This window comes from Lampetra fluviatilis, chromosome 2 (assembly GCF_964198595.1).
Source record: "Lampetra fluviatilis chromosome 2, kcLamFluv1.1, whole genome shotgun sequence".
Taxonomy (NCBI): domain Eukaryota; kingdom Metazoa; phylum Chordata; class Hyperoartia; order Petromyzontiformes; family Petromyzontidae; genus Lampetra; species Lampetra fluviatilis.
The window spans coordinates 7,016,554-7,041,872 of NC_136276.1; the positions used below are offsets into that span (position 1 = coordinate 7,016,554).

General features: G+C 49.2%; 1 protein-coding gene across 2 annotated transcripts; it reads left to right on the forward strand.

The window, feature by feature from the left end:
- The first annotated feature begins 10,966 nt into the window (after positions 1 to 10,966).
- LOC144937676 (von Willebrand factor C domain-containing protein 2-like) lies at positions 10,967 to 20,239 on the forward strand. Of its 2 annotated transcripts, XM_078865092.1 has the most exons (4): positions 11,000 to 11,047; positions 11,362 to 11,742; positions 16,741 to 16,870; positions 19,858 to 20,239. In XM_078865092.1, exons 1-4 carry the CDS (start codon positions 11,039 to 11,041, stop codon positions 19,995 to 19,997), a joined length of 660 nt encoding a protein of 219 aa, XP_078721218.1. In that variant the 5' UTR covers positions 11,000 to 11,038; the 3' UTR covers positions 19,998 to 20,239. The 2 variants fall into 2 exon arrangements, with proteins under 2 accessions (XP_078721211.1, XP_078721218.1); XM_078865085.1 differs by having other exon boundaries at positions 10,967 to 11,742.
- Positions 20,240 to 25,319: the final 5,080 nt, after the last annotated feature.

The following is a 25,319-nucleotide window of genomic DNA, read 5'->3' on the forward strand; positions in this document are numbered from 1 at the left end:
ATATATTTTAATATGCATTCAACGAGTAAACATAAACGATTGCTACTACTGCACATTGCATGTCAACCGGAGCCATTAAGTCAAAATGAATCAAGCCATTTTGGTGTCTGGATACAGACAAATGCTCATGCATATGACTGTAATAAATTGCATTGACCACAAGATTCTCTAATTTTATGGATTTAACTTTACATTTCTAAAGCATGCTGACATTTATTGGTACTGAATGTGTCAAAATTATAAAATAGTCAGGACCTGGCACTTAGCAAGCCGTGGCTGGTTTTGGCACTGTTGAAAGTTTAAACCCACTCCAGCTCAGTCCCAACTGACACTGAAAAACACACTCAATGCGCTGGCAGTTTTAAAACCTCCAGCCATCACTGCTCACCCAGTGTCCAGATATCAGCTGATATGTGAGATGGGACGATGAAATCAGTTCGCGTGCAGGTGCTCGGTGGATGATTATATCGCAGCACCATGAGAGATGGTGGAGGATTGTGGAGGCCTTCTCCCAGCATTGACTATGGCTGATGATGATGTGAAATGTGAAATAAAACATCAAGCGCACTGGCGTGGTAGAGTTCACAAATAATGAGAATAAACAAACCGCACTCGGAATGTACGTTCTGAAATATGCAAACGAAAAGTTATGTCTGCACATTTCTACATCAAAATTATTCCATGTAATTTGCAACCAATTCATTTGCCATATTATCGAGTACATTTGCCAACAAGTTACGTGAAAAACATTTGTTTAACAGTTGGTATTCATATAAATAGCAAAACAACTCAATACATTGGTCAATAACACTGCTTGATTTTTTCAAATATAGAATAGGCAACGTTTCAGGCAATGGTCCTTCTTCACAGCACTTAGAGAGGCCAGATAACTTGGGTGCTGATGCATATTATCCCTTGCAAAATAAATCTGTGATCTCCATAATGCTGCACGATAATTTATTTCTCATAAAGTGAACACTTTATCTGAACACCTTATCTTTTAACATGCCATCTATTTCGATTGTTAGAGTACTGTGCATGCCATGGAACGGTGCAAATGAGTAATGCAAAGCATAATCCAAATCCACCCTTGGAGTAAGAGGCAATGGGTGGGTCACATACGTCGGAAGGCAGATCGTGTGTAACCATAGCAGCGGCATTTGCCTTTCCTTGCCCAATAATATTTTCTGCCCCTACAATCTTACGTAAACAAGGATTCACAATGTACCTCTATAACTAAAGCAGGTGGTATTCAAAGGGATGATGGTCGGCAGTCAATAATAGCAATAATGGAGTGGCAGCAAGGGAATAGAATGGGTATGAGAGAATGTACACCTAGGAGATGGAGTGAGGAAATCAGCTCGTGTTCAAGTACTATCTGGATTGGTTACATCGCATGAACATGATAGGTGGTGGTGGTGGCTTGGGGTGGCCTTCACTTAGCAGTGGATTGACGACGGCTGATGGTGATGATGAAATACAGCAGCGTAATAATACACAATGTTGTGTTGTTGTTTTGCTACACTTTCAGGTCTTTGCCTGGCTTGCTTATAATTAGTGCCGCATCGAGGCGAAACGCCATGTGTGTCAGTAAACGGCAGGACGAATCACGTTTGAAGATGTGTTTTAAATCCACAAGACACAATCCGGATTTCCTAAAATCAAAACACATTAGCGTGAACACACAGTGCTTGTGGGCTTTGTACGGCACGCGATCTCAGCTTATTGTCCACGGGAATGCCCCCGCGATTCAGTAATCCTGGGAATACTTTGCAGTTTACGTGATAACTAAAACTGAAGAACATAATTTTACAGAAAGTGCTTATATCAGTCTCACGTTATTTTGAAATCCAAGTTTCTCCCATTTCGATTATTTAATGAGCCGTTGTTCTCGCTCGTGTCAAATCCACGTGAATCAAAAGAGTTATTTGTGGTGCTGAAAAATATGTTTAGTGCCCCCCGTAATCCGTCTGCTAAGTCCGAACCAGTGAAGAACCCAAATCCGGAGATTAATTTTATCATGGAATATTTTCCTCGAACACCAAAGCTCAGCCCTGGGACAGCCCCAGATCAAATAAATCTCCGCATTTAGGACAATGGAACGAATAACAGAATAAACGAGACGGTACACACAAGAACCGCTCTGGATGAAATAAAGCCTTGCTCGAAACTAATGCTGCTCTGTGCCAAAGCTATAGAGCAGGAGCTATGGGAAAAATAGTCTAAAAGCGGCAACCACAATGTTATTGTACATCAGCTGTAAAATCTCTTGCACAACTCACTGGTACAAGTGTGCAGCTGCTAAATCTGCTATTTCACAACGCCAATGTGCATGGAAATGGAAATTGCCCGTCGGCTCGCGGGACAATCTTCACAGACACCATGCCTTCCCGTGCCCACATTTGCCGCCTTGTGCTGCCATGCATGATCCCCACGGGGACACTGTGAGCTTGATTGGGACTCTTGGCAGGCAGAACTACATATGTCTGTGTGTGTATGTGTCTGCGGTAGTGTAGTGGTTAGCGCACTGTGCTACAAAACCAACGACCCGAGTTCAATTCCCGCTCCCGGCCAATACCAGTGACGATTATCTGAACCTGTCCTGGTCCTTCCCTAGGTCGACTGAGCCTCAAATGAATACCTGGTGCGGTGTGTAATATCGTCGCCACTGGGGAGACAAAAGTGGTCAGGCGTGGTGCTGGCCACCCACCACCTCGTGTACCGTGCCGGCCTTCATAGGTGCTCGCTAACAGCACTTGCCCCAACAGCCATTTAAGGCTATACATGTGTCTGCGGCTATGTGGGGAGCGATAGCATGATGGTTAGCGTGCTGCACTACCGACTAGTTTGATCCCTACTTATGGTTACTCTGAGTAAAGAATATACCATGGGCCTCCCCTAGGTCAACTTGGCCTTAAATTTAAAAAAATGCAAAATGTAAAATATAATATAGATTTAATTTGTCTGTTAAATGGTAGAGAAGGAAAGTTGAACAGGGATTATGTTTACAAAGAATGTAAAGGAAAACAATTGCACTACAAATGCTCCATCGTTTGGCCCCGGCAGAACGAATCGACCTCTGGATCGCAACATCTGACCGCAAAAGGAAGGGAAGGGAAGATTGGGCAAGAGTACGAGTGCTTTCAGTTGATCTGTGAACTAGGAGTGAAATTTGAAGGAGCGGGAGTCTAAAAAAAAACACGACAGAAGCCACGTGAAGGAAAGTGGCATTGGGGTCACGCAGCTTGGCGGGAGCCAATGGGGAGGCTTCAGAGGACAGATGATCATTTGCTCTTGCACGCATGCTCGCTAACAAGGGTCTTCTGGTTCATCTGTCAATAGAGCTAAAGCCAACCTTTTAAAATGCACGCGACGACGCACGGGTTCCAGAGCTAACTCTGCCTGGGCTGATGCAAATTGAGAATATATAAGTCACCATATACTCTATACGGGCGATTACGTGTCTTCTTGCATGGGGAGCGTTGGTGTAGATGTTAGCGTGCTGCGCTACGAACCCAGCGACCCAAGTTCGATTCCCACCTCACGGCCACCCAACACCAGTGACGATTATCTGCACCGGTCCTGGGCCTCCCCTAGGTCGACTCAGCCTCAAATAAGTAACTGGTGCGGTGTGTAGTAAACATCGCCACTGGAGAGTCAAAGGCGGCTGGGCGTGGTGCTGGCCACCCACCCCCTCGCGTTCCGTGCTGGCCTTCATAGGTGCTCACTAACAGCACTTGCCCCAACAGTCTGTTAAGGCTATACGGAGATCTTTGTCTTTTGCTGTACAGTATAGCTCCATGATGTGTTTCCGTATTGTAGAGCGTGTTGTTCGGATTGATGTCCAACGTTTTGCTGCACGTGCTAGAAGCCTCTTCAGGAAACGAATGGCTCGCAGGTCGCGTTCCAAGCGAGAACGAACGTGAACTGCCCCCATTCGGTTCCCGAAGACGCTTCCAATACGTACAGCGAAACGTCGGACAATTTCGAACAACACACGGTACATCCCGGAAACACACCAGAGAGCTACATGCAATGTGTGTATCGTAAATTTTGACTTAAAACTTTCGTGACTGCAGGAATTCATATTCGTTGGTTCTTTCGGTAAAGTCACATAGATAGCAAAAATAAAAGTAAATAAAATAAAACTACGACGTTTCGATCACGACACAAGTGATCGTCATCAGGAGGAAAAGGGGGGAAGGCCACTGAAGGCAAGCTGTTTTTAAAGGTAAAAAATGGGCGTGGCACGAGCGTCCTGGTATCAGAACGAAGTGGGCGGGGCATATGTGCCCTGGGGTCAGAGAGCATCGTGGTGAGGCACGGATGGAGACAAGAAAGGAACTTGGAAGGTGCTAGAAGAAAGCATCACAACCAGTTTTGACTTAAAGTGGTTGATGACGTCATTCCAATGATTGCCCCATCCTGTGTCTGTGTCTGTACATGTGGATGGCTTCATGAACGAATCTTTGTTGATAGCCAGTGGGCTTCCAAAGTGCCGTACCTTGCAAGCCCACTGGCTATCGTACTTTACTGCAACCTTGCACCCCTTTTGTTCTAAAAAATATATATATAATGTTAATAAATACATAGGTTTGATGAAACAAAGTAGTTCTACTCTTTGGTTCTTTCGTTAAAGTCACGTAGAAAGATAATTAATTAAATAATAACATACGACGTTTCTATTGCAACACAAGCAATCATCATCAGGTACAAATGAAAGGGAAAACAAGAAGAACATAATCAACCAGGTAGTGTGTTGACTGTTATGTTAGCCGACTCTCTGTGTTGTATTGCGTTATATTTCTAAGTTTACTAGGTTTGTTTTCTATTTCATTTGTACCTGATGATGATTGCATGTGTTGCAATCGAAACGTCGTATGCTATTATTTAATTTATTTTCTTTCTACGTGACTTTACCGAAATAACCAAAGAGTAATTCCTGCAGTCACGAAAGCTCCAAATCAAAGTAGTTCTACTTACGTGTCCGCAGTTAATTTGTTTTTCGTACCCCCAGAAAGGGAGTCTCGCACCCCCAGGGGGTGCAGCGTGCACCCCAGGTTAAGAATAACCACTTCTCTGCAGTATTAGACGAAGTTTTGCTGACTGACTGGTCTCCTGGCTGGTTGGCTGGAGGTGGTATGGACGGACGGGCGTCTCGGCCAAGTCCAGATGTCGTACAGGATGCTCGTATTATACAAAATCAACATTTGCAAACGGACAGTTCCATCAGTGGGATGTGGCGGTTAGGGGATAGATTCTCATCCCTTCAATGACACGGAGTGAATTCAGTCCATAGACTGCATTGTTGTTTATATACAGTGTACAAAGCCCTCCTAATTGTATTTATTCCCCGGAGGTACGGTTAACTAAAGCAGGACAAATGTATACAGTCAACAAACCGTGTAACATTTACACTCGCACAGATCCAAGCCCCCTCAAGTGGCCGTGTGGAGTGCTGGGCAAATGCTCTTAGGGAGCATCTTTAAAGGCCGACACTACACACTGGGGTATAGCGATGGCTGCATCATATCCGTCAGCCTTTGTCTCCCAGTGCTGATGTACACACTCAATTAAGGGTGAGTACACCCAAGGAAAGTCCAGATAACACTCGCCACTGATGTTGTCTATTTCCTGGAATTTAACCCAAATAAACGGGGTTCGTAGCACTGCGCCACCGCTCTCAGCAAAATAGACACACACACACCACTATACACACGTCCAGACGCATCGAGAAGCAGGCTCAATATAACGTGATGTACTGTGCAGTGGAAGGGAAGATTTCCCCTGGAGACAACAACAACAACAACACGGAGAAAGACACGGAGAAGTAAACATGCGGACAACAACAGCGGCCATATGCCACTATGTGTCAGTTCAGTCAACGCATCGCTCGTGCCAGGCTAGGTGCACTTTGAGGCCACGTAAACTGTGAAAAGGTCGTTGACAGGCGGTCCACGGGACTGACCCCAAGTGCTATGGGTTAATATGTAGGCGTACACAGAAACCCGCATATACAGAGAGACACGGTGAGGGACGTACAGAAGAGGTACACGAAAATAAATGCGGTACACGTACACGGAAAATAATAATAGAAAAAGGAAACAGATATTTTTTGGGGGCTAAAGCAGTAGTGGGGGGGGGGGCTCTGTGTCTCGTGTAATCAGAGGCTCCTCTGTTTCGCTTCCTTGCCATGATCTCGCCGATGCAACAGGGGGTAGCGTAATCAACTTCGAAGCTTGAGACATTTTTATTATTATGTGTTGTGCTCTACTCCCCTGAGTCCCTCCAGTATCTCACAGGGGTGGCGGTGTATGAGCCATGGTGCAATGGAGCATTATTCATTCGCTCAACAGAAGAGTCTTAACCTGAGCAACACGCAAATCTGAGCTGGCAGCTCGCGCGCACTTATTCCTGTACTCGCAGTATAGAACTAATCTAAGCTATTTCTGTATTTTACCAGGTAAGGACCACTGAGTTGTATAGCAGCTCCTTTTCCAGAAGCGACTTGGCCACAAATGATAGCTCAACAAAGTCACGTAGGTAAAACATCAAAATGAATGAAAATAAAATAAAATAAAATAAAAAATCACGACGTTTCGGAGGCAACACAACGTCGTGATTTTTTATTTTATTTTATTTTCATTCATTTTGATGCTTTACCTACGTGACTTTACCGAAAAAACCTAAGAAGATGATTCCTTGCAGTCACGAAAGCTTCAAATCTAGAATAGCTTAACAAAGTGGCTTATCATGTGGAAATGTATTGCAGCCAAATACTCTAAACGTATGTTTCTAAATGTGGAGGGGGGGGGGGAACCGGAGGGGAGAAAAATCCACACGAACACGGGGAGAGAGACACGCAAACTCTAAATATATAGCAGGCGTCAGGGTTGGGATTGAACCCACGACCTCTTGCATACCAGACGAGGTATTTAACATCTCGCCACTGATCCGCACCAACTCCATCTCACACAGCCTGTGCGCAATTCCCGATACGCGATCTTACGTGCAACTCATCTCGTGCAATTCATCTCGTGCAATTCATCTCGTGCAATTCATCTCGTGCACATACTGACCCGCTACGCACACGTGGCACATGCGTGGTGGAGGCGGCGCTGCGCCTATGCGATAATAAAGGTAAAGGTGCAGCCTGAAATGTATTTTTCACGCTACTGCTGGCTGAAGGCCATCTACTGGAGAGAGCCCCACTTGAGAGTACTTGGGCTACAGTCCCACGTTGGCTCGATGTCTTGAAAGTGGTGGCAGCGCCCACAGCTTTCACCCAACCTCACGCGACGAGCTGTCGATCAACTAAGCTAACTGTGGCGTATCCATTTATACTGCTGTGTGGACAGAAGTGGGGCGGGCGGTGGGGGGCAGAGTGAAATTCAGAAACGATTGTCTACACTATTGCATAATTTTTTTTTTAACCGGCGAACCTCTAGATATTACATCCCAGTGTGACGAGCGTGCTAAACACTTCACCGCGAGCCAGCTTATCCTCGCACGCGGCGCTTTGAGCACGAATTTGGCACGACCTTTGATGGAGCCCGGATCCGCGTGTGTTTAATTCGATGTCTTTCCCCCCTCCCCCACCCCAACTCTCTGCCAACCCCATCTCATTGAAGCGCGGTGACAAATCCCCCCTGGCAGCGCAAGTGCCACGGCGAGCCACGTGGATGCGTCTGCCTGCCCCGGTATCCATCTGCCGCGCATGCGTCGTCTGGGAGATGTTTCATTGAAGAGGGCCTTCTGTCTGGGAACACAACGCCGTTCTCCTGCGCTTGAATCGCGTATTACTTTGCAAGGAATGGGCATTTAGCCACCGCGAAATATTTTGTAAAATTATTTTTTCTATGTTTTTTTTCTTTCGTGCTGCTGTTCGGATCGCGACAAAAAAAACAACCGCACGCGAATATCTGCCAGGCCCATGTACCCACGGCGAAATAATTTTAATAAATTTGAATTCATTAAATCGAAGTCCGCTTTGCGACGTTAGCTCAAGGATGAGCTTCATGGCAGCATATTTCTCTCCAGATTGTGTGTTTTTTGTTTGTTAAATCACGGTTGGTGAACCACACGCCCGATAGATAAAACGCCAAGCGGCTAACGACAAACAGCAATGTTAACATTTGGGGGGGGGGGGGAAGAGACGACGAGGGGGAATTTCCAAAAGTCGAGCGGTAGCGAAGGGAGAAGCAGAAATGCAAAAGTGTTGTGACCTGCCCAGTGGTGGTGGTTGAACCCAGCACGAGACGAAACAAGTCAGCCTGGTAGATTGAGACCTACACACGGGTGATGGGATCCATCTAAAGGAGCGGTGGGGAACCATTTCCTTACCGAGGGTCGAATAGAATTTTCGAATGCATTTGGTGAACCATGCGTCAACAACCACCCGAGCGTTATCTAGTCAACTTGAGATACATTACAATGGTGCTTGTGTGTGTGTGTGATTCGTGTTGCGGGGAGCGGTGGTGTAGCGGTTAGTGTGCTGCACCACGAACCCGGCCACCCGAGTTCGATTCCCGCTCACGGACAACACCAGTGACGATTATCTGATATCGGTCCTGGACCTCCCCTAGGTTGACTCAGCCTCAAATAAGTACCTGGTGCGGTGTGTAAAACATCACCACTGGGGAGACGAAGGGTGCCAGGCGTGGTGTTGGCCAACCACCCTCTCGTGAGCCGTGCCGGCCTTCATACGTGCTCGCTAACAGCTCTTGCCCCAAAAGTCTGTTTAAGGCTATACGGGGGGATCTTTGTTATGGTGGTTCGTCATGAATTGCGATCAGAATGTAATGGTAATCTGAGATAACGATGCAGCTTTAATGCGCACGTCCACCGAGTATCAAAGAGGGCCTTGCAGTGACACGAGTGACTGGGCGGGGCTGGAATTAAAACACAGTGTTCGTCGTTGTTGTTGTTGCCAGGTGGAAACAATTCACTCTCTTGTTACCTGATTAGTGCGGCCGAGACGATAACCAGTGGCGGAGAGATTTTGTTTGCGGCCTCTTTCGAAGCGATGATGCTTCATGTTGTCGCGGGCCTGTAAGGCTGGCCCACATCCGATTTAAAGTGTCGCCCATGATGTGCAGGTCATGTGGTGGCTTATATTTTCAGCTCGTCACATTTTAACGCAGTAAAATCAGAGGGAAAATAAACTCGTTGAAGAGGGGGGGGGAACCAACATTAACAGTCTAATATTTTTTACTGTCGCCAACAACCTCAACCGGCGTTGCTTTGTAGTGCTCGTCAGCAAGCTGCCAATACGATTAATGTTAACATGACCAACAACAAAAACGAGGCACTTACCTTCGTCCTGTGCTAGCAAAACGTGCGAACAACAGCAAAAAACGTACTTGCCCGTTCCTGAACTTGATGAGCAGCAAGTCAGTGCGAATAAGAACGGCATTTGCGTCATAGTCGGCAAACGCATGCGGGCACACGAACTGTTACACACAGACAAAATATAGCCTTAACAGACTGTTGGGGCAAGTGCTGTTAGCAAAGGGGGGTGGGTGGCCAGCACCACGCCCGGCCGTCTTTGTCTCTCTAGTGGCGATGTTTACACATTGCACCAGGTACTCGTTTGAGGCTGAGTCGACCGAGCGGAGACCCAGGACCGGTTCAGATAATCGTCGTTACACACAGACGCGCACACACACAGACTATGCTATCAATCAAGGGAGTTTGCGTTGCTGTCTTAACCATCGCTCACACGTCACACAGACTCACGCATTTGCATCCCTCAAGAAGACAATGATCCCGCTTGCCCCAACAGACTTTTGGGCAGCTAGCACCTATTGAGGTCTGCGCGGTACACGAGGGAGTGGGTGGCAAGCACCACGTCTGTCTGTCTTTGTCTCCCCAGTTCTGGTGTTTGCACACTGCACTAATGTTAGGCCAAGTCTACGTAGAAAGGGCCCAACAGCAGTACAAAATATTCGCCACAATTGTCGTCGTGAGCGAGAATCGAACTCGGGTCACCGCTCCAACCACGACAACTACCACTCCCCACATCTCGCGCGCAGGGCGATCGCGCACACGTGTGCTCTCTTTCACACACACGTGTGCACCGCGCGTCCGTTCACGCCATTCCCGTGCGCTTATCTGCACACGGGACACACAGCGGATTGCTTTTGACAGTTCTTTTTACGAGTTTACGCGACGCAGCCTTTATTGCGTAGGGAGCAGCGTAAATCCCGAGTTTGATTCACGCAGAGGTCTAACCGGGCGGAGAAGGAGGAGGTTGGCTGCGGAGTTAAAATGTAGCCAACCGAGCCCCCACCCCCCTCTCTTGCGACAACCGCCGCACTAAAGGCGCAACGCATCGATTCAACGAGACGGACATAATTATTTATTACAAATCAATACGCGAAGCCACGCGCCAAGAAATGGAATCACTCACACTATGGGTCACGGAAGCGCCGTGCAAACTCAGCGCGCCCTGCTCACACCGACAGCACCCACAGGGGCCAGAGACACGTGCGAAGACGCTAATTGCTGTACCCGTCCTGTGCACCGTGTTGTACTCTGGGATCACCATCGAATACTGAATGGAGGGCCAGTGAGAATGGGAAGAGTGTGATTGTTGTAATTTCATCAACATGCATGCCGCAGTGTTGTTGTTGTTCTATGTTCTGAAGCAGGCAGTCAGCCGAAACGTCGACATGTTTTTCGAGTTAAGAGCGTAACCAAATGCGGCTGAATGCTAATCTGAAAGGGAGCTCACCTGGTTAAATAAAATCTCTCAATCCACGAACGTGTAGCTGGTTTTTCATGACTCCAATGTGAATTTACAGGTCACGCTAGAAATGGCACATTTGGGTTGTTCCTCTCTCAAAGTGCGTGCGCGTAGTCGGCGCAGGGGGCGGGAGGCTGCGTTGCGGGAGTTGGGGGGGGGCGGCAGTGGCTGTGTCACCCCCGTCTCGCTCGCTCCGCATTTCAAGTTCGCACACGCACGGTCCGCGCTCACTCCGGCTCCTGACGCCGACGCGCGGTCACGGGACGTGGTGGTGGTGGTGACGGTGTAGCGATGCACGAGGTGGGTTATAAAGCCGCTTAACATGCCACTCGAACGCACGACTCCGACTCTCCGAGAGCGACTCCGCATTTCGTAGCGGCTCCCTGCATCGCGACCGTAAATTCGCTTGGGTGCCCCCGCTGCGTCAGCTTGGGCGCGTAAATCACACTGCGCTGCCGAGAGCTACATTTTTACGCAATTCCCTCGCCGGCGTCTCAGCCATGAGGGCGCTACCACGTCTATCTCGCGGGCAAGCGCTCGTCCTCGCGCTAATCTACTTCGAGCCCCTCTTGATCCACCCTCTCGGCGCGGGTCCGCTCTCCCCGGGGCCGCAGAGCTTCGGCGCTCCGGACGTCACTCGGCTCGGAGCCGCCGCAGGTCTCGGCTCCCGAGGCCGCGCGGCGCCTAGCCCAGCCTCCCTGCAGGAGACGACGTCGCCCGGCGCCTACGAGGGCGAGCCCGACCGCCGGGTGCAGCGGGGTTGCGAAGACGCGACGGGGCGCGTTTACCGGCTCGGGGAGCGCTTCTTCCCGGGGCACGCGTCGTGCCCGTGCGTGTGCGCCGAGGACGGGCCCGTGTGCGCGCCCCCCGACTGCCCGCGCCTGCACCCCAAGTGCGTGCGCGTCGAGTCGGACGGTTGCTGTCAGCAGTGCAAGCAGATGCGCAGCGGCTGCGAGTTCAAGGGCGCCAAGTACGGGTCGCTGCAGGAGTTCAAGGTAACGTGCTGGGGCGCGTTTTAATTGGCCGCTCTTTGGCGTTGGCGACGGGAAAATTCGGCGTGAAGGGCGCAGTCGGTGCAACTGCGCCAAGACCCATGGGGCAGGAGGGTCCCCAGCCGATTAGCACGGTTTGGCTACGTACGGTGCGAAACAAGTTCAATATACATGCAAACCCACGCGGCCGAGGAGCTCCCATTTCATTCATTGCTCCACTGCCCGCGGAAACCACTTTCAGCTGCTGGATGGGAGGCTAGAGATGTGCGAGTCTAACGCAGGCAATCTGGACCCGGCTCCTCGGGTTCCATTCCCGGCCACGGCTAAGATCGATCAATGGCGAGCGATGCCTGAACCGGTTATGGGCGACAACTGACTGTAAATGATTATTAATTTGTGAATAACAATTTTTTTAGAGATGCATTACTCGAATACAGGCACTGCATTACTGGTTTATTAACTCGATAGGAAGAGAAGATGAAAACTCACTACCATCGTCATTAATTCTGCTCATAATAGAACACATGGTAGACCGACGTTTCGCGCAATACCCCTGTGTTGTTTTCTGCAAACGTGTGCACCACTGCTAACACAGGCCAGCATGTGTTTGTTTACCTTATTAGGTTTACCTAAAACTCAGCGAATTGAATTAATAGTCAATGCTCTTCTGGACGAAATGATGTCCACGTCGTGTTGGTCATGAGAGTTGTGTGATCATAACCTCACCACGCTGCTCATGGCACGGGTAACGTCTCGGAATTTCGACCAAGATAGCGGCTGATATTCAATGAAAAATTAAGCCCTGCGCGAATGCAAACGCGTGCCCAAACCCATTTGGAAGTTACGTAACACCTCATGGGTCGGCGGCGAGTGATGTATTCATATATAATCGCTGTTTTCGAGAGCTTTATTGCGGGTGCATCCGAGAAGAATTACAGATTTCTATAAACTCTTTCGCCAGGGTTAAACCATTACCACCTAGGTAATGTAATCCCCTCGAGGCGTTTATGGATGGAGTATCAAGTCCCCCCCCCCGCTGGTTAATATCGCTCAGGCGTGCACATGGAATTCTATCAGATTTCTCCACCAGCGCATCATTTAGTGCGCATCTACCCACGCACCAGACAGAGCACCCTCCTTACACAGGCAACATGACATATTTTTCGAAAAACGTGAACACTGCTTAGGTTTTCGCGATTGTTCTCTGTAGCTCTCCAATGTGTGTTTGGGTTCTTATTATTATTATCATAATTCCTTGAGTAAAGTCACGTAGATAGAAAATAAAAATATATTTAAAATAAAAAATAAACTAAAATTTAAAATAATTGTATTTCATTTTTATTTTCTATCTACGTGACTTTACCGAAAGAACCATTCCTGCAGTCACGAAAGTTTTAAGTCAAAATATATCATAATTCCCTTTATTTACCCGGGAAAGCCTCGCTGAATATAAAAAAAAAATTCTCATCAGGATGGTCCTGGCACATTGGGATATTTCGTAGCCTACTGTAGTTTCGTAGTAGGGTGCCAAGTCGCTACACTTTTCCCAATTGAGTATTTTTTCGGGGAAAATTTCACATTTTGCGCAATTGTACCGCGTGCTATTCGGCAATAATGGTACAGCGCAGAGGTGGGACAAAGTCATTGTTATGCAAGTCCAAGTCGAGTCGCAAGTCATCAAATTCATGACTCGAGTCTGACTCGAGTCCAAGTCACATGACTCGAGTCCACATCTCAGAGGTGGGACAAAGTCATTGTTATGCAAGTCCAAGTCGAGTCGCAAGTCATCAAATTCATGACTCGAGTCTGACTCGAGTCCAAGTCACATGACTCGAGTCCACACCTCTGGTACAGCGTTCCGCTCCATGTGCTGGGAACCGAAATGAAATTCAGTAACCTGAAGATGCTCCCATCGCGTGGATTGAAATGTCGGACTTCACGCTGGACAACGCTCGGTACAACCCGAAAACGCTTCTAAGAGCCACACGTAAAATACGTTCCCTTACGGCGGTCGTAGACAGAATTCATTACGAACTTCACTCGGGTTCTGAGGCTTGTGTGGTGGGTTAAACTTGGGGGCATTCCCACCCCATCCAAGACGCGTGGAAGAATCGACCGCATGCCCTCTGGAGGAAATATCTAAGAGCGCACTCTAAATGGCAGGGTTGCACCTTTTAATCCGCATTATAATGTTTGGCCGAGTCAGGTTTTTCTCTGAAGGTTTTGCTTTGTGTGGGAGGAGACCGTCGTACTTTGAGAAAACCCACCAAGCAAGCAATGCGTGGGGATCACACTACGGAAGGATTCACGAACCCACTTGCTGTACTTACATCTCGTGGTCACGTTGCAGCCCAGCAGATGTTGGGCATTTACACACCTGTACAATCCACAATCTTACTTCTCCAAATCAGTGGATCACGGGTGTGCACCCGGCTTCAAGACGCTCTTTTGTGAACGAGTCTCCAAGTCCCAATGCAACATGTCCACGTGCAAAGAAGAAATGTACGGAATCTGGAATATGTTTTATAATAATCATAAATAGTAAATCTTATGCGTAGGCTTTCATAATTGGTTTCATTTGGGTTAGGTCGTGTTAAAATATGTGTTGTAAAACGTGGATCAAATATGCCAAATAAGTTCCTGCTTCAGCAGACTGGTGTGTTGGAGACTAATCTCTTTTTGCTGGAGATGACATCCAGTATCGTCAGGTTGTTAGCATTATCTGAGCTCGTGTCAATCCACCTCGTGTCAATTATGGGGAGTTGTTTAACCATACTTCACCGCGCTGGGCAGTATGTATGTTTATTCTTTTGCACCGTACGTAGTTAACCGTGATAATTGGAAGAGCGGGGGATGGACAACAAACTTAACACAAAAAAACAGTTCTCAAGAAATGAGTTTTCAATCTCGATTCCAAAGTGCACAGTTCCAGTGACGTCCTAATTTCGGAAGGAAGAGCCTTCCAGACGGCTGCAGAAGCACATCTGAAAGCGCGATGCATTGTCCATCTTTGTTCGATAGCTAGCCAAAAGCCGCTGCTGCAAGGATCGCCGGAGTTTGCGTGATGGTTTATGCTCCTTGACGAGATGAGCAAGGTATTATGCTTCATTTGTGAAAAGCACTTTGTGTGTAATGAGTGGCAAGCACAGTGCAGGACTTATTCAGAAATCACCCGCCACTCATATTAGCCGTGGCACCGGGTTCATAGCAGAGGTGGGACAAAGTCATTGTTATGCAAGTCCAAGTCGAGTCGCAAGTCATCAAATTCATGACTCGAGTCTGACTCGAGTCCAAGTCACATGACTCGAGTCCACATCTCATAGGTGGGACAAAGTCATTGTTATGCAAGTCCAAGTCGAGTCGCAAGTCATCAAATTCATGACTCGAGTCTGACTCGAGTCCAAGTCACATGACTCGAGTCCACACCTCTGGTTCATAGCGCAAGTGCGCGAACCACTGCGTCGCCGATTCTCCCACCAGAGCAATTTATTAAAACTGAGCTGAAACGATAACCCCAGCTCAGACAGATCAGTGGCCTCCTGGAAATATCACTTCCCTCATACGTGCGACTCTGCCCCATGCAATCATATTGAAGCCGCATTGCTCACGCACGCACGGTTTGTTCCAGCACAAAGAGGCAACATCTGTTCACAAATAACGCAAAGGACGCGGTGCCCTGAACAAACGAAAGGAATGTCTTGGGTGTGATGAATGCAATAACGATATTCCGTTCCCCACTCCCTTAGCCGGGTACTTGCACGCTGCACGTGGGGGTCAATGGTAAGTTGGTCGGACTTGCAATCCAGGGATCACCGGTTCCGTTCGACCTCCTGGCGTGAAGGTGAAAACAAAGGAGGCTCTTAAATCCGACAGCCTCTATCCACCCAGAAAAGGATAGACCTCAGGTAGTCGATTGGTAGGTCGCGTGCGGTGGGGTAAAATGTGGGTACGTACACCTCTTCCAGTGCATCTGGTCAGCGTGGAAGATTAGGCCAAAATAGAGCTCTCTCTCTAAGGGAAGCTCTTCCACCAGCAGTGGTGTAAGCAAGCAGTTGCAGGGCGGCATCCTTTTACCGGACTGCTCAGCCGCGTTACCCCTCACATACGCACTGACCCCCCCCCGCCCCCCCTCAGTGAGTGAACGTCATTTGTCTCTCTGTGTTTTTTTTGTTTTTTCGCAAACTCCGTCGTTTTCATCTCCCGAAGTCGGAGCGCCGCACGCCACGAGCGTGCGGTTACCCGCGGGTAACGCGACTTCAAATCTCCGCGATGACAGCCCTGGGCATAACCCTGGGCTCGAGAGGCTGATGCCACGATCCATCACTTCACCCTGAGATCGAGCTCGGTCGCAATTCCTACTTCATCCCGCACGTCCCTCTTGGCCCTCTCCGGCACAACCCGCAAATCCGTCTCGATCATCCGGTCCACCTATCTCCCGTTCCAATCGTCGCTCTGCAACACGCTTCTTGCGTAACACTGCTGTCACTTTCTTGTCACTTTTCCGTCCACCTCCCAACTCTCCCGTCCTTACTACGTCTTCCATTTTCCTACCCTTCTCATCCCTCCCATCCTTCTCGCCCTTCCCACCAATCCCATCTCTCCCATTCCTGCCGTCCACCTCACTCACATCCCTCCCTTTCATTTCCAACGCACACTCGTTCTTCTTAAGTGCTCCCATCCTCATCCGGTCACCTCCGATCACTCTCATTCTTCTCATCCATCCCGTCTCTCCTATCCCACCCTTTCTCTTCTCATCCACTTAACATCTCTGTCGTCCTTCCCATACATCCCATCCTCGGCACTTCTCTCCTCCCCCAATCCATTTCATTCATCTCATCCCTCCCATCCATTTACCGCCCGACTCACATCCCTGCCATATTTCCCGTACCCCTCCAACCCTTTTTCATTTTTAATCATCCCCGTCCCTCGCTTTCCTCACGTCTCAATCCCTTCCTCGTGCCCTTCCTTCCTTCCTTCAACTTCCCACCCCGCGCACGGCAGCTGTCTCCGTGTGAGCGGTGTCGCTGCGAGGCAGACGGGGAGGTGACGTGCGTGGTCTCGGACTGCCCGCTGCCCGAGTGCGTGGACCCCGTGTATGAGCCCAAGCAGTGCTGTCCCGTCTGCAAACACGGTACGTACCGCCTTCGCCGTTCTGAGCCCCTTCCCGCTGCGTCGGGCAGGCCGGTTCTCAGCCCGTGTCCCGATGTTGTGCTCACTCTGTGCTGTCAGTGTCGTTCACGGGAAGCGGCCTCCGTTCGGAAACCCTCGCAGAGCGAGAACGACGCACGAGCCCACGTGCTCAAGAACAGCCCGTGGAATGTTATATCACAGAACGACTTTTTGGAACCCATACTCTTTGGTTCTTTCGGTAAAGTCACGGGTGCAACACAAGCGCCCAAAATGTCGTGATTTGTTTTATTTTATACCTACGTGACTTTACCGAAAGAACCAAAGAGTATGGATTCCTGCAGTCACGAAAGCTTCAAATCAATATTTTTAGAACCCCTTAAAGTGACCTTTCTATCTGCACACGGGGGGAGGCGGGGCCGGGGGGCACTGTCAAAGCAGGAAATTAGCCAAATTAAGTGAAACCTGAAATTAAATGTGATGTTTTTTGTGCAGCCATTTCTGCAGGCATTGGTGACTGAGCTGAGACGATCGGCCTACTCCACTTGATAACTCGATTTCATCATAAATTAGAAGCCAGGTTGTCAGCGGTGCCGTTGCCATATCTGTGACCTCTGAACCACCTCTTGGAGTTCCCAGATGCCAGAGGGACCCTTAATCATCATTGTCATTGTGTGTAACCCTCATCATTGGGCAGTGCTCATCTGTGTTGGCAATCTTGAGCCAGTGGTGGATTTTCCGCATTTTCTATGCCAGAGAATAATTTGTATAACAGCCGCTCGTTCCATTTTAATGAGACTCCTCTGAAATGAAGCCCACAAAGCGAACACGGCGAGTCTTAGCGTGTCCGATGAGAGCTTGAAGCTGTTTCAAGTAGAACATCGCAGGCAGGCGCCCCCATTGTATATTGGACGGGTTAAAGGTGTGAAAGCTGACGTCAGGAGTGCCATAATGAGGCGTTTGAACTCAACGATAAAGCCTACTTAGGGGCCGTCCATAAATGACGTCACGCACCTAGGGGGGAGGGGGGCCAGACATTTGTGACGATGTGTGACGAGTGGGGGAGGGGGGGTTTAAGAAATGTGACGTCACATCAAAATGCCCAACTTTAAATAAATATAGACAACAGGTTCTACTTAATTAAATAGACGTTTTAATAAATGTCTTCTCCTACAACATCAGAGTGCAGCGCCACATTAAATACGCACTACAATGACAATAGTTTAAAGTGATTTGAAGCATGTTTTATTTTCAAAATGGAAATATGGTTTGGGGGGGGGCAGAGCTTTGTGACGTTATATTTGAGGGGGGTTGACTTTTTGTGACGCCGTGTGACGAGGGGGGAAGGGGGGGGTCAAAAATCGGCCCAAATTGCGTGAAGTCGTTTATGGACGGCCCCTTACTCATTAGCGATTTTTCAAATTCGTGTCGGACAGCCCGGGACACGCCGTCTATGCGAGTTACGTATCTTCAAGGAAAAAAAGATGCGAGGGGGAGAGGGGTTACTCTGGTTTGATGTCTGCAAGGAGCCCTCTGGGTGAGAAGGTGAGCATGTCTGAAACGCTTTCCTTCCCCTCACTCAGCGGGCTTCCTCGCTCATCCCCCCCACCACCAACTCCACCGCGCTCTTCAAAAAATTCGTCATCTGCTTACGAGTCGTGGGTCTTCCACCCGCCCCCCTCCCCCCCCGTAATGGGGCCCCACAAATAACGACCCCCAGCAACCCACCTAATCCCTCCGGCGCTGCCCCGCAGTGAGTGGACGCGTGTGGACATCTAATTTGGGTTTAATTGGTCCAAAAATGGGATACACCGCGCAGCATTGTGAGCGATACCGTGCGCCCCGAGTAGCGTAGCGGTTAGCGCGCTGCGCTACGAATCCAGCGAAGCACGGAAATGCACCGCTTGCAAAACGCCGCATTCACTTTCGATTCCCGCTCACGGCCGATATCGGTGACGATTTTCTCAACCGGGTTCTGGGCCTCGTTAAGGCACTTTGGCGGGGGGGGGGGGGGTGTGTAAACATCGCCACTGGGGAAACAAAGGCGGTCGGGCGTGGTGCTGGCCACCCACCCGTTTTCGACCTTCACGAGTGTTCGCTTATCCAAGGGAGATCTCGGGCGACACAGACGCAGCGATTAACGCCGCACAGCATTCCAATGCTGGAACCAAACAGCGGAGGAAACACCGAAAAAATCAAGCGTTGAAAATTTCAACGTCAAAACGTCATCATCGATATTGTATAATAGCACGAAGAAAAAGGGACAGCGAAAACCCGACGTGTGTATGAAATATAGTCACGTGTATGACAGTAAAGGTCAGTACACATTATTTGAAATAGTTATGCCCTTTATCCGGGAAAGTTCCAACTGAGACAATCTTGCAGGAGGACCTTGCTGCATTTGACATTTTTGACCAATTCAACGGATTCGTGTTTGGCGGAAAGTTGCACACGACGGTGTAACACTCAAAGCTTTGCGCTGATGGATTCAGTAATCCAATGCGGTACTACCAGCTCCTGGCCACCTCACAATCCAAGCCCTACAATATCTCGTATCAACCACGCAGTCTCTTATCCGATTACTTACCAGGCTCAAATCAGCTTAGCTTCCAAGATCTGAAGATGTAGGCAGCATTCAAGGGGATTTGCAAGGACAACGACGCTTCCAAACTGTGCAAGGTGTTTATGCGTTCGGTGGTGGGGGGGGGTCTATAACACCCCTAATTAGCCAAGTAGGTAAACAAACCAAAACAAAGAAGCATTACTTGCAAAAGCTCTACTCTATAAAAAATACATTCTGCACTTACAGTGACCCGTCGCTTTCCACACTGCTAATTAAATACTTCTCAAGGCAAAACGCATACAGTGTTGGAAAGTATTAACGTAATTAATTATATTTAAAATCAAGTTGTCAACGATTAGCATAACTCATATGTCCCCCCTCCTCTCTCCTCCTCCTCTCTCTCTAAAATACGCGCAAACCGCACGCAGGACCAAACTGCCTGGCCGGCTCGAACGTCATCCCCGCGGGTCGAGAGGTCAAACTGGACGAATGCACCACCTGCAACTGCAACTTCGACGGCGACTGGTACAAGACGGACCGCCAGGCCACCTGCATCCATGACTGCTGACGAGCGTTGCTGGGTGGTTCGGCGGTGGGTGCAAGGGCTGGTCATCATTTCCTCCCGTGTGGATGGACTCTACGTCCGTCCCAGAGCCGTCGCTAGACATTTCGGTAGCTGCGGCACCAGCACCGCCACAGCCGCAAACAAAGTGTTGAGCCACCAACCAAGCCGCCGCTGCTCGCTTCGCTCTCCGACGATTCGGCTACGCAAACATGCGGCGCCAGCCCCCCCCCCCGCACGCCCCACTCCAGAAGGCCACCCCACCCGTCTCCCCCTCCCGCCCCCCCAAAAAGCCACCCTTTCCCCTCCCTTCCTGCTGCAGCACTGCGTCCATGCTTCATCCATCCCCGCCCCTCCACTCTACGCTCATCCGTGATGGCAGGAGGCCAACGCAAAAGCGTCACGCGGAGACACATCCCTGTCGTGAAAAAAGCGCTTCATAGCTCATCGTAATTCCTCCAGTCTAGATAAAGATTCTGATTCTGGCAATCGGATGAGCGCGATAGAGAGACAGGAGAACCATTCCACGTACATGTTGATTATTTGTTAGACATTCTATTGCAGTGTTGTGGAGCTGACAACTCAAGCTATAACATCAGCGTAACCGTGTAAGCGACCAATAAATTTTGATTTCATGTGGTTTATGTAGCCCTGGCTTGATGAGTCAGAGCGGCCGCTTGACTTGCAACACTGGCTGGCATGTTCGTAAAAGCGCAAATATTCCCGACTGTGAGGGCGGGCACAAAATCCGGCGTGAGTAGGTTAAACGTTGAGTTTTATAAGGGCACCACGGGGTGACCAGCCCCTCCCCACCCAGCCCCACCCCTCCCACCCCCCACCCTCCCCACCCAGCCCCTCCCCACCCTCCCCACCCAGGCCCACCCTCCCCAACCAGCCTCCCTCCCCACTCAGCCCCTCCATCCTCACCCAGCTCCTCCCCACCCTCCCCTCTCCACCCAGCCCCACCCCTCCCATTTTTGGATGCACGACGGACGGACGGACACAATAATCCCCTGTGGGCTGGTGGAACCAGGAGGTTCCTACCAGTATAAGGTACTAACTACCACTAGATTTCAAGGTGCAACTATCCATAGTAATGCTATATAATTGAACCTCACATTCTTATAATTGTATGAGGACATGATAAGTATCATGGGAACAAAATAAGATAACATGGATGTGGCGTGCCAACATAATTCACTGAACAGCGGTCTGGACTATCGTCCACTCCATCACAATTTCATGAATTGTGACTATGTATTTAGAATTGGGATATCTAATTATTTAAGTTGTCAATTACTGTAACGATTATCGCTTTGATCACTCGACTAATCTGATAACACAACAATATAGTTAGTTGGGAAAAATAATTACCGCTGTTCGCATGTGTGCCGCTGGACGGGAGGTAATATTTGGGCCTTGGTGGCGTCATTGACATCATCGGCCACGTTGTCACATTGGGCGTGGCTTGCTGGGGATGTGTGGTCGGCCGAGATTTTTAAAGGTGTCCGAGTACAATAATCAATTACCAAGAGTGGTCGATAATAATATATCGTTTGATTAACCGACTAATCGCCCCACCTCGAATTAATTCAATAACCAGCTATTGTGTAATATCGTGGTGCATGTAGCGGGCACTAGTGGCTAGAGGGTCCTCACGTGAACCCAGTAAACACAAAATTAGGAACTGAAAAAAACATCGATCGGTGCACACGCGACTTCAACCACGCATGTATCGCGAGAATGCATACCATCGATGTGAATCGATTACATTAAGCACTACAGCCCCTGTGAAATAACCTACGCGAATGCTTCCACGCAGTCGTTTGTGATCCTCAGGCGCAAGAGGCGACAGCAGTGGCGTCGCTATTGAGGAGTGTGCAGGCGGTGCAACTGCACAATGGCCCACAGGCCTGAGGGGCTCAGGCACCGGGCTACGAAATGAAGGGGGGAGATTTTTGGACTCGGGAATTTGCGGTGTTGGGTGCGTAAATAATTCATGGGACCAGGCAGCGCCCAGTTCAACCGCGCGGCGCCACAAGCAGTGAGTGTATCCATTCAATTGTCGGGCTGCGCGCACAGCATGCGCATAACAATTCCAATACGGTACGGGTATCATTTTCCCTAAAAGCAGTGGTGGATACGGGGAAGTTGAGGGCCACAGAGCTCAAGCCAAACCACCACCCCGTGACACCAATTCGATGCTGCCAGCGAGCTGCGAGCGCTCGGAAACATTTAACTTTTGGGATTGAATTACTGCAGTGGCAAGATAAGCCCCCCCCCCTCTCTCTCTTATCCCGAATGACGGGAAGCACCGCACCATAGTACTTACGAGGGCATTGGCATGGGTGAAACGTCGTGGCAGGGAGGTCTCATCGGGCGGGGGAGAAGAGGGGACACGTGTCTTCGTCCAGGCACCTCTCCACCGACCTCGCTTCTTAAGAGGCACGTGTGTGTGTTTGTGTGTGCAGCTCTCCGATTAGGGGTTTTAGGGGCTCTACCCGCGTGTTGTTTTTCTTTCCGGCGGCACGATGTCCGACGTTTCGCTCCAAGTGCCGTGAGCTTCAGCTGCCACAGCGGCGAGTGCACATAAATGTTTAATGGGCTTAAGCTTCCCGGCACGTGGAGCGAAACGTCGGACGTCATGCCGAGCAGCACGCGGCGGAACCAAAAAACACATCGGAGAGCGACACGGGACAACCGCCAGAGCCTAAATGTGTTTGTCCGTGCCCTTTGATCACACGTGGACACGTGAATGATGCCCCTTTACATCCGTGACCCACTCCTGGTTGCAGTTCCCCGTAGCGCTACTCAAGAGCAAGATTGATTTCCAGTAACTTCTCGATCCACTGCTGGATGAGGGCCTCCCCGAACCGTGTCGTTGATCGTACTTCACCACGCTGGTCGATGCGGATTGGTGAAGGGGAGAATGGCAGGATCGCTAGCTGCTGACTTCTGATGTTAGCCGTGACCGGAATTCGAACTCATGTCGCCGGGTCCGTAGCACGGTGCATTAGTCACTGGCTGTCTCACCACACTCACACATTTCGTTAAGTCGGAATACTCGCCGGTCGATCTCGACGAACACGTCTCGTTGTCTTAATGCACCGAGCACTGCTGAGGAGACTCAAGAAAGTCGAAACCGGCCCCGCGGGTTTCCCGTTGAAACAAATGTAACTGGAAAGCATTGCCTGAAAACCCCGACGGCCGATACATTAGATAACCTTGTTTTAAGTTACACGTGCTTGTTGGCTTTTTGAAGGGTCTGGTGCTGTAAGGTGATATCAGCCCCTTCGTGTTTGCCAGCCACCGATCCAGCGTGCGTTGCAAGGGTTCTTCGTTGACTAAGCAGTGCCGGATTATCCCAGTAGCACAAGTAGCTACATATGTAGCTACGGGCGCCGCACTTTCAAGGGCCCCGCGCTGAATGCTTTCAAGCTATCAATTCCGGTTCAGTGATTCTGCACTTGCTCTATTACTATAGTACTATACTGCAGTGACGTGCGGTGAGGTCAATGGCTGGGGTGGCACTGGCTAGTGTCAGATTCACACACTGAGGGGGGCGTGGCCTCACGGAGGGGGCGTGTTAGAGACCAGCGAGCCTAAATATCTTTATACGCCTACGTGAAACAAGTTACCTGGAGTATGGAAGGCGAGGACATGAAATGAAGGGGTCTACAAACATTACATTGGTGACATACTGAGATAGTAACAGGCACGCACTTATTGCCCGCGCTCCATCCAGTTACTGAGGGGTTGCGCAATCATAGGGGAGGCTGAGCTCATCGCTGCCTCACCTCTCGTCTCTTCCTGTATTTGCAGCGGAGCTCCGCAAATTGAGCGATTTTGAGTTTAAAAATGATTTGAATCGTATAGAAATGAGATTTATAACACAGATCAGTGGAAAAATCTTAATATTCATTTTATTTGATTATTCTTTTTTTTTTCGTAACAGCTATTTTCATTGGAGTATGACAGATGAGGCTCTGCCTCCCCTGCCTCCACCGACCGCACGTCCCTGCTATACTACTGCCTTCAACTTTTATGAAGACTGGGTGTTTAAGGTTACCGATTTGTCGTATTATCTGGCTGTACAGCAAATGAAAAAATACAATTACTTTACTATGCAAGTGAAAATTTGTGTTTTAATAGTTGCGTGGTTTTCTTTTTTATTTAGGGCCCCTTTATAACATATGCTACAGGCCTCGCACTAGTTTAATCCGGCACTGCGACCAAGGGAAATATTTCTCCATGTAGTGCATAAGAAGGGGGTCAAAGGGGACCTTTTTCTTTCTGTGGAACGGCGCTCGCAGGGAGACCTTTCAAAAGGTTAATCTTTAGGAAATCGTGCATAGTGGCCTATGACATCCCCCTATAGGCCCATTCCGGTTTTTTTTTATTATAAGCACATTATCACGAGCAAAGTTGGGCATCTCAATGAGCTCGCCTCGATAATTAAACGCGCTAATGACAGCCGACCTTCTTTGAAGGCAATAGCTCGGATTTCTGTAAAGATTGCGCTTGTCGAAAGCAGCGCCCTTAAGAGAGAAGTATCTTCACTAAAGAGAAATGTGATGCTGCATTGGTAGTGGTGCCTAAGGTATAAATAACAAACACACAAAAAAACCTCGGCACATTCGTCGATAAACACTTCCCTGAAAGGAATACGTATATAATAAGCGACGTTTCAGTCAATGGGCCTTCTAAATCTTTCTGATATCAAGAAAGAACATTGCACGGAACATCGCTTATTATATTTGTGTGTAGCGCATTGCGCTACGAAACCAGATACCCGAGTTCGATTCCTACTTGCGGCGAGCACCAGGGATGATTATCTGAACCGGTCCTGAGCCTCCCCTAAGTCGACTCAGCCTCAACTGAGTACCTGGTGCGGCTGAGCGTGGTGTTCTGTGCCGGCTTCAATAGGTGTTCGCTAACAGCACTTGCCCCAATAGTCTGTCAAGGCTATACGGGGGATATTTTTCCTTGTTTTATATATTTCGTTTGTTAGGGCAAATATTATTGAGTTGCTGTCTTGAGACAGCGCACGTGAATGCTGTAATGAGATTTAGCACGCGTCTTTCTGGTGAGCACCACCTTTGTTATATGGTGCGGAGAGTCGAGCCCCTACATCATCGTAAACAAAGAGAGCGCGCCGCGCGTCATCTTTACGAAGATGCCTCGGGTGCCCCGTGTTACGTTAACATTTTTTGTTAGATGTACCTCTCTCTACAATTAGAGATTCAAATGACGCTGCTGCCGGCAGGCGTGGAGGAGTAGACACAAATACCCGATAGCGTAGCTCTCTCGATGTGGAGGCCCATATCC

Excerpts from the sequence above, each read along its gene's own strand:
- LOC144937676 (XM_078865085.1), top strand. The coding sequence starts at position 11,248 with ATGAGGGCGCTACCACGTCTATCTCGCGGGCAAGCGCTCGTCCTCGCG. Across the intron at positions 11,743-16,740 it reads GGTCGCTGCAGGAGTTCAAG|CTGTCTCCGTGTGAGCGGTG; the intron begins GTAACGTGCTGG and ends CGCGCACGGCAG. Across the intron at positions 16,871-19,857 it reads CTGTCCCGTCTGCAAACACG|GACCAAACTGCCTGGCCGGC; the intron begins GTACGTACCGCC and ends AACCGCACGCAG.